General features: G+C 37.3%; 1 protein-coding gene across 1 annotated transcript; it reads right to left on the minus strand.

The window, feature by feature from the left end:
• Positions 1–5285: 5285 nt before the first annotated feature.
• Positions 5286–6230, minus strand: LOC122728519 (olfactory receptor 6C2-like). Its single transcript, XM_043967193.1, has one exon. It carries the CDS (start codon positions 6222–6224, stop codon positions 5286–5288), a length of 939 nt encoding a protein of 312 aa, XP_043823128.1. The 5' UTR covers positions 6225–6230.
• Between the last annotated feature and the right edge of the window lie 3782 nt (positions 6231–10012).

Consider the following 10012-nt stretch of genomic DNA (forward strand, 5'->3'; position numbering starts at 1 on the left):
TTTTATTTTTTTTTAAAAGGGGACTTTCAGGCATTTGTGTTGAAAAGACCTGAATTGAATAGAAAATTTAACTTTCAAATACAAAACCCTGGAGAAGCATAAAAAAGTAAACAGGAATAAGACTTCATGAATAATAATAGGCCAAAGTTTCTTAAACTGTGGGTCACAACCCCATATGGTGTCACATAATTGAATGTGAGGGTTGCAAAAAATTTAGCAGTAAATGTTTTATTTGTATACCTATTTTATATGCCTATATATCCAGGGTTGTATAAAAATTTTTCTTGCAAGAAGGGATCATGAGGGGGCAGCTTGGTGGTGCAATGGATAAAGCACTGACCCTGGATACAGGAGTACCTGAGTTCAATCCAGCCTCAGACACTTGACACTAGCATATCATTTTTTCACTTTCTTTCTTTCTTTCTTTCTTTTATTTGAATCTTATACAAAATGATTAATATGGTAATGTTTTACATAATTTGCACATCTATGTATCTGATTGCTTACCACCTCAGGGAGGGGGAAAGAGAATAAGAGATAGAAATTGGAACTCAAACTTAAATAAAAATGTTTATTAAAAGAAAAAAGGAAGAGACTTTTGTGCTCATTTCTATCCCATTTCCCATCATAAAGTTCAGCCACCTACTAATCAAGTGTAGAGTCAATCGATTCAATGTTATTTTTTTGCCTATCAAAGAATCACAAACTTGGTAAGGACCTCAGAAATCCCTGTTCCAACCCCCAGGAATCCCTTCTATAACATCTATGACTAAAGGTCTGCCAGTCACTAACTGAAGACCTCTGATGGTGGGGAACTCACCACCTGTATAGACAGGCCATTCCATTTTCCAACAGTTCTCTAAATTTTCTTTACACTGAGACCTAAACTTGTCTCTACACTAGTTTGCAACTTCCCTGAGGTCAGGAATTTAAGTTTATTATGAGAAGTGTGTGTATTGTTTATTTCTTTTTGTTTATAACTGAAGTGACTAGCACAGAGTCTGGCACCTAGTAGGTGCTTAACAAATTCGTGTTGGTTAAGGAGCCATATCATGTGCCTTTTATGTCTTCTACAACATTAGTTATAATGAATTACATAAAGTAGTTGCTCGATAAATATGTCTTTATTGACTGAATGAAGAAGATATTCATGATAGTGGAAGTACAGAAAATCTATAGAAGGTCAATGATCCCTGGTGAAATGCTATCCAAGGCTCAGCTATCCAAGCTTTGAGATCTTACAAGCAGATACCATTACCCCTGAATGAATGCATTAGTAGGTGCTTATTAATAGTAACAAAATGGTCACAGGGCATGGAGACCAAAAGAGAAAATTCTGAGGCGAGGCAGCTGAAAATACATATTTGTGTAACAAAATTTAATAGGAAATTATCTTGTCTCTCATCACAAAGCTGACCAGCAATCAGTTCCAATCCACATTTATTTCATGCTTTCACTCTCTCCTCTAATCTATCCTTGTTACTATGGCAAAATGTATTTTTTTACATATAGATCTTGTCATGCCATTTTTCCACTCAGAAAATCATCAATGGTTCCCATTGCCACCTGAGGACTGTATAGACTCCTTAGTTTGGCATTCAAGGCTCTACACAATCTGTTTTCACTCTATCTTTCCAGCTCTTTATCATAAAATTTTACCCCAAACACTGTTTCCTATCCTCCAAAACATTTTATGTTTTCTCTCCTATACTTAACTCACATTGTTAACTATTCTTGGAATGTAATGATATACTTCTACCCCTCTTCAGTTGTTAAGTATGTGCCTGTTGTTGTGGTGGGGTTTTTTTGATACAAACAATCAATAAACAAATAACCAAGGGCAATAGCATGGAGGTGTCATTGTGTTGCTCAAAAAGTAGACAGAATAAACATCTCTAGCCTCTTCTTCCCCTACCTTTCTTCAAGGGAGACTTTATTTCCTGCCAGGAGAGGAAGTAGGATGTTTGAGCCACATGTTTGACCCCTCTGCTGTCCTTCAGAGAAAGAAGATATTATATATATAGACAGATGTTTTCCACCTTAAATACTATTAGTTGAGGAGATATAGTTTGGGAGTTCAAGTTAAACTCATTGTTGTTTATTAATTGGGAAAGGACACCAGCTCTATGTCCAAGGTGGACCTCTTTCCCAACAAATACCACTCCCACAATAAACACACATATTAAATAGAAAAGAAACCCATTTATCTAAGTTTATAGCAAAACAGAAATCACATAAAGTATACATAAGAGAATATATCCTAGACAGGAGACAGTAAACAAACTCCCTCACTGGAAGCCAAGCAACTCAGCTCAACCAAAATTGGGGAAGGTGGGGAGGGTGTTTGGAGAGGGAAGAGAGAAATAGACAGACAGATGTAGATCTCACCCAAGGAGAAGTTTCCCAAAGTCTCTAGTGTAGCAAGCTTAGCATGGGGACATAATAGAGATTGCAAGCTTCTCTCATGTCAACCTCTTCCCAGAGTCATTTCCTTCAGGAACCTGAAGGGGTGGGAGGATATTCTCCTTCCCAATTTAACTCACAGCACCCATGCTGTAGGTGAACTGTCCCATGGATTATAAAGGAAAAAATGAATAGGAATTGGAGAAACTGTCCCAGTCTGGCCAGTTTTAAAGATGCATACTATTAGGATATTAGGCCAGTCAAAGGAGTCGACTCCCATTCCTGTAGGGAGAACTCAGAAAAGCAGGCTGCTACTATGTTGGATGATCTGGGCATGCACAGGAAAGCCCCCTTCCATTTGTTGTTGTTTCAGTTTATCATGGGTTTATGGAGTCATATATTTCACTTTTGAAGGAGTTAATTTTACTTTTTAAGGAGTTAAGAAAAGATCTTTCATGAACATATGAGAATCAGGTATAGGACTGCTTCTATAAACTCCATAACTGAACATACTTATGTTTATGCTGCAAAACCTCATAAACACACAATAACAATTACCCCAAAGCATATAAAATATAGGAAAAACCTAATTTTATTTTACATATTTCCCAGAGAAGGTAAATATAACTTTGTGGTACCACAAAACAGATATTTCACTTTCAACCCACACCTTCACTGTCCAAGAAATTCTCAAAATCCAAATCTCTTTATAATTTTGCTACTAGAGGATAGTGGCAAAGGTCAAATTCTCTGAGAAGTATATCATTATTATTATTATTATTATTGTATTATTTTTTTTAGTGAGGCAGTTGGGGTTAAGTGACTTGCCCAGGGTCACACAGCTAGTAAGTGTTAAGTGTCTGAGGCCAGACTTGAACTCAGGTACTCCTGACTCCAGGGCCAGTACTCTATCCACTGCACCACCTAACTGCCTCCAAAGTATATCATTATTAAATCTTCTTTATGTTGGATTTTCCATACCCATTACTCATTAAGTTACTTTTCAGCTTCAAATCATCCTATTCTCAATTATTGGTGCCCTGAGAAAGCAGGATGTAGTCATGGATTCAAACTAGCCTAGGCAAACACATGTTGCCACTGACACGTGCCACTTGAGAAGGGCTGGGGAAGGAAAAGAAGAGAAATCCCATTCTTACTAGCAGGAAGTCTAAGAGAGAAAGCATTGGTTAATAGTTCCAAAAGCAAAGCAATCAGAAGAAAGAGGGTGTTGCCACAACTCTTCTTATAGTTGACTGCACAAAAGGGATAGCCTTCTACAAAAGCCCATCTCCCATATGTCTCTTTTGCCAGTCATCTTCAATACAACTAACACCACCAGGACCAGCACCACCACCTCTAATTATAAGGACTCATTAAGAGTTGTCGAGTCATTTCAGCAAAGCATATGTCTCTCTTCACTGACTCAGAACTCATATTCACCTACATGGAAGTTGCCCCTTTCTGACAAAGGTCTATAGCCTATGCCCTTCAGGTGCTAAACCAAGAAGATTCCCAAGATCAGGAGTCTCTCTAATCAACCTTCCATTGCATAAAGTAGTCAGAATGCTAAATCATACAATAGCTATAAATACACTGTACTTGGATTTTAGTAATATATTTGACAAAGTCTCATAATACCTCTGTAGATAAGATGGAGTAATGTGAACTAGATGGAGAGTTCGATGAATTTAGTAGTTGGATGCAAAGAGTAGTGATCAATGAATTGTCATATACCTGAAGGGAAAGTGCTCCTGGAAAGTCTCAGGAATCTTACCATGAATCTGTTCTGTTCCAGACATTTATGTCTAACTTGAAAGGAACTATAAATTATGTGTTGATCAAAGTTGTAGCTGACAAAAACTCATATATTGGATAATAGCTCACAAAAATATTTAATCAGTTAAAGTGTTAATTTAATTCTAAGATTAAATTACTATCTTGATTCACTGAGAATGGTTAAACCACTCCTCCCCCCCCCCAACACACACACATACTAATGCTGCAGATCACCATCCATATATTGTTGTCTTGGGTAACTTTGGTTCTTATCTTCCAATGAATATTCCACATGGTATACACACAATATACTTGGCACCTTCCTCTGATCCTCTTGGCATTTCTTGGTTATCAGTGAGGCATGTAGGCTGTCCATTCCTTGCTCTAGCTTCAGGTCATGAGATAATAAGATCACATATTTAAAGCAGGAGGCTCTTAAGTTGGAGTCTTCCATCAACTCCTCTGTTCTCAATCCCATTTTTAAAAACCTTCTAAAAACAAGAATGCAATTCTGTAAATGCATATTCCTGCCTGAATAATTTCTAAGCTTTTAAACAAAAGGTTTTGGCTGAATTTTCTTAAATGTAGTGAGATAAAAGTTTTAAACTTAGTCTATTTATTACTATATCTTTATTTTAAAAGGGTGGGAGAGAGAAAACATTGGGTTCTATTGAACAGGGTAATTGATGAGAGACATATTTAGAAATGCCTCATAGATCACCATCATCCACCAATAGGTCAAGATTGATACCCAAAAATAGCGTTATCTTAAACATAATGAGGATTAATTTCTGCTCATTTGAAATTTTCAACCCAAGAAAAATAGTGAGATGTTGAAACAAACAGTTTATGGAAGTAAAGTTATGGGGTTTTATGCCTGTATTTATTTCCTGGGAATTCATTCTCAAGTTAACTAATGATAAAAGTCACAGTTGGCATGAAAAAAATGAGAAAGAAGTACTTTGACCAGTTGAGGTGCAGGGAAGAGAACTATAGGGGCAAGAGAAAGATGTTTGATATTGTTGGCCTCCCAGATAAAATGAAGTAGATTCCATAGGTTAGGCATCATTCATTTTATTCAAGTGGATCTTTTGATTTGTGCCGTCTTACTTCTTAGAGAGAAGGGCAATCTTTTTGAGAGAGTCCTTAAAGGCTTCAACCACTTGTTTGTTCCTCAAGGTATAAATGAAAGGGTTCATCACTGGGGCAACTGAGGTTGTGAGCACTGAAACCACCTTATTTATAGCCACCCCTTCCTTTGCAGATGGTTTGATATAGATGAAGATGCAGCTGCCATAGGTGATAGAGACGACAATCATATGGGAGGAACAAGTGGAAAAGGCCTTTTTCCTTTGCTGGGCAGAGGGGAACCTCAAGATTGTTCTGACAATATATGTGTATGACAGAATCACACACACTAAGGTGATCATGAGTGTCAATACAGCAAAGATCAAAACAATTCGTTCTAGTAATTGTGTGTCTGAGCATGTGATCTGTAGGATGGGAGATGCATCACAGCCAAAATGATCAATGACATTGGAGTCACAGAATTCCAGCTCAAAACCCATGCTAAGTGGTGGGAGGACCAGCATCAACCCAGCCAACCAGCAGCAAACAACAAGCTGAATACAGACTCTATTATTCATGATAGTTGTATAATGCAATGGTTTGCAAATGGCCACATACCGGTCATAGGACATGGCAGTGAGAAGAAAAAACTCTGACGCCCCAAGGAGAATGACAAAAAATAACTGGGTGGCACAAGCATTATAAGTCACGGTATTGTCCCCAGTTGACATACTGTAGAGGAATCTGGGGATACAGACAGTTGTGAATGAGACTTCTAAGAAGGAGAAATTACGGAGAAAAAAATACATGGGAGTTTTAAGACGGGGATCCACTAAGGTGAGAGTGATGATGGTTAGGTTTCCAATTATACTCAAAAGGTAGGTGATAAACAGAAAGATAAAAAGAAGAACCTGAAGATGAGGGTCATCTGTCAGTCCTCGCAGGATGAATAATGTTATCCCAGAATGGTTTCTCATCCCTGACTTCTGACTTCTTTCTGATCTGCACGTAAATAAAAAGAGATATATTAGATCTAAGGAATAAGTTTACAAAACAAGTTAGCAAACTAAAGTTGGCAGGAAAAGCCCCACAAGCCACATCCCCTGTATGTTCTTTTTTCCTATACTTGAAAAGAAAGAATCCTAAGACAGTATTGGTCCTCAATCTTTTTCCAAAAGATTTTTGTGCAGGCTTGTCTTTTACACACATATATGTGTGTACACACATATATGTATTTACATGCGTGTATACATATATGTATGTGTATCTGGGTATATGCATGTGTGTGCATACACAGGTCCACATATGTATAATACACCAACACATAAAACTTCAATATACACATGTGTTTGTATAGATGCATGTATATATTCATACATAAGTGTATGTCTATAAATATATAGATTGTTCAAAAATCTTATTGCAGTTTTAAGCCCTTAAAACTAATCTAATCCATTAAAGCTAAAGGTTTGAAACTAAAATTGCAACCTATTGAACCTTAAAACTTCACTGAGATTGTTGAAAACTCTATTATAATCTAATATGCTGTATATAAATATGTAATGTACATTTAAATATATCCACATAGGCATGAATCTTTAAGATAAATCTTTAAGATCATATACCCAGTTATTTGTAAATTCATGCCTTTACTAAAAATAATTGTAAAGTGAAATCTAGATGAAGAAATCCTTTATGAACAAAGCTCCTTTATAGGATATCATCTATTTAATGGTGTGAAGGAGGCACGTCTGTGTTGGCAGTTCATAGAACAAATCAAACTAGACTACAGTGCCAACTCAGAATTGAGGTTTAGAGATCTTTTGACACTTTCAGAGGTGTTACAGAGCTAGAAATAATCATCCTTACCCTAAATAAGGGATTCTTAACCCTTTTGTATCATTTAGCCCTTTAGCAGTTCTGAGAAAGTGATGAATTTCCTCTCAGAATCATCTTTGTAAATACACACACAAAAGTACATAGGAATGCAAAGAAAACTAATTTTATTCAAGTAGCAAAATACTTTACAAACTAGTTCAAGAGCCCTGCTGAAATCCCAAGTTAAGAATCCCTGCCCTAGGGGCAGCTAGGTGGAGCAGTGGATAGAGCACCAGCCCTGAAGTCAGGAGGACCTGAGTTCAAATTTGGCCTCAGACACTTAACACTTACTAGCTGTGTGACCCTGGGCAAGTCACTTAACCCCAATTGCTTCACCAAAAAAAAAAAAAAGAATCCCTGCCCTAAAGGACCACCTGCTTTTCTGGAGAAGCTGACAGATGCTGCTAAAGTTTTAAGGGCTGGGGAGCCTGGGTTTTATCCTCACTGACTTCTAGGATTAGAATTCTCCCTTCCTTGTACCAGGATGTCTCTGAGCAGATCTCCTCCCTCTAGGCATTCCCAAGACGCTCTCCTGCCTGATCACCTTCCCCATCTCTTTAATCTTAATCTGACATTTCCCAGACTAATTTGGCCATGGAATGGATGGGGTTTGAAATATATTCACAGAATGCATAAATAATGATTGGGAAGACAATAAATTTATCTAAGAGAAACACAGAGTTAGGAACAGTTTGGAGTAATTCAAAGGAAGAAACTTTCACCCAAAAAAAGGCATGCACATAACACATAGTGAATACATATACATGTTTGATACAAACACAATCTTAAATTTGGTATTTGAATGCAGCATTTGCTAAGGAGTTTATATTGGATAGAGTGTTAGACTTGGATTCCAGAGACCTGGGTTCCAATCCTGCCTCTGGTCATTGGTAGTTGAGTGATCTTGGACAAATTACTCAACTCTTGAGGCTTCAGTTCTTTCCTCTGCAAAATGAGTATTTTAACACATGCAGTACCTTCCTCACAGGGTTGCAATGAGAATAGTGTTATACAAACTTTAAAGTGCTTTAGAAAGTAGGCATTATTATGAGAGATAATTTTCTGACAGAATTCTTATTGCTTGGCATACAATTGGCAAATACTTCCTTAGCCCAATCTTTGTCATCCTCTTCATCTGCTCTACGATTCGTTCTGGCCTATGTAAGGTTATTTTCCTTAGGACTTAATGGTTTGGCTGGTATCTTGGGATGGATCCCTATGGCTGTATCTATTCCTGTTACTGTATCTAACAATGTGACATGTCCTTTTTTAATAGAACATGCTGTTAACAAGAATGTTGTTGTGACCTCATACACGCCTATGGATTTAATTATCATCTCTATCCTGATAATGCCCAGATCTACATATTCAGCTCTATTCCATCTACTGAGCTTCAGTTCTCCATCAGCAATTGCCTATTGAACATTTTGAATTGAATGTCCCATTTGTTGTTATTCAATTGTTTCAGTCATGTCCAGCTCTTTGTGACCCTATTTAGGGTTTTCTTGGCAAAGATACTGCAGTGGTTTTTCATTTCCTTCTCCAGCCCATCACAATCTCTTTTTTCAAAACCCAACTAACTATTTTTGTCATTTTCCTAGGGGAGGAGGAACTTTCAGCTATCTTAGTGGCTTAGTTCTTATAAATAAATTCACATTTATGTCTCAACGGTTAATGGTAATGGTTAAAGGGAGGGTTTCTACTGTAATAGGGGAATTGTTGGTAATGGGGAATTTTTAGACTCCTGAGATAAGACTGAGCTATAAGTCATACCTCACATTTCAAATAACACCCTTTAGACTAGTGTAAAATTAAGCTTTAAATGAAATTGGCTCTTATTGGGGCCACAAAGCTAAATTAATTATTCTTGTTGTTCTATTACATATTTAGGGGGAACCGTTTGGTAGAAAGTTGCTCCTTGAAAACCACTAATTGGCAGCTACTCAAATGCTTTTCATCTTCAAAGTGTTTCCAGGACTCCTGATTTTCCTCATAACTGAATGAAAAAAGTCTTTTCCAGGAGACTGCAATTAGTTAGTGAGAGAAATAGTTTTTATTTATTACCTTAAAATATTCTCCACCCAGAGATCTGAGAAGCATTTCTCCAGAATCTAGAGAAATAAGACTCTTCTCTTATCAATAAGATGGTTAAGTAGCTCCCGCCATGTGTTCAGTTTATATAAAGCAACATTGATAGACACTACAATAGGCAAGGATCTCTGTTTATTTCATTGGTAGCAAGCAAAATATGATAAAATTGTGAAGTAGTCACAAAGAGACCTCTGAAGCTCCCAACTCCCCCTTTCTGTATCCAATTCCCATTGGCCTTTTCAGTGGCACAGTTGTCCACCCTGACTTCCCTAGTCAGGGAGTCAGAGCCCCACCTACCCAGAAGATGAATGGAGGAAAGATGGTCCTGATTTCAAGAAAATATGCTCTGAATAGGACTTTGCCAAAGGTCTGTACTTCTTCAATAGTCACTATACCCACATTCACAAGTTATCTTTTCCTTTTCTTCTCATCAAAACTCTATTCCTTTAGTATCCTAATCTTAGTCCAGAGGTCTGCTAGAAAGAATCTGATAAACTAATTCATTCTCAAGTATGAATGACTAATCATTATTGAGTGCATTAACTTTTTCAGGGGCTTTTCAGAGAGGAAATTTGTCTACCCAAAGGAATTATAAATAAAAGTGAGACTTTAGGTTAAGTATAGTTAAGAAGAATCATAGAATCTCAAGGCTGGAAAAGAATTCAGAAGCGGTCTATTAAGCAAGATTCTCCTTTTTAGCTTCCCTGAGAAGTGGTCACCCATTCTCTGCCTAAAGACCCGAACTGCCTCATTACTTCTTGACAGGACACATTCCACTTTGGGAATCCTTTAATCC

Source organism: Dromiciops gliroides, chromosome 5 (assembly GCF_019393635.1).
Source record: "Dromiciops gliroides isolate mDroGli1 chromosome 5, mDroGli1.pri, whole genome shotgun sequence".
Classification (NCBI taxonomy): domain Eukaryota; kingdom Metazoa; phylum Chordata; class Mammalia; order Microbiotheria; family Microbiotheriidae; genus Dromiciops; species Dromiciops gliroides.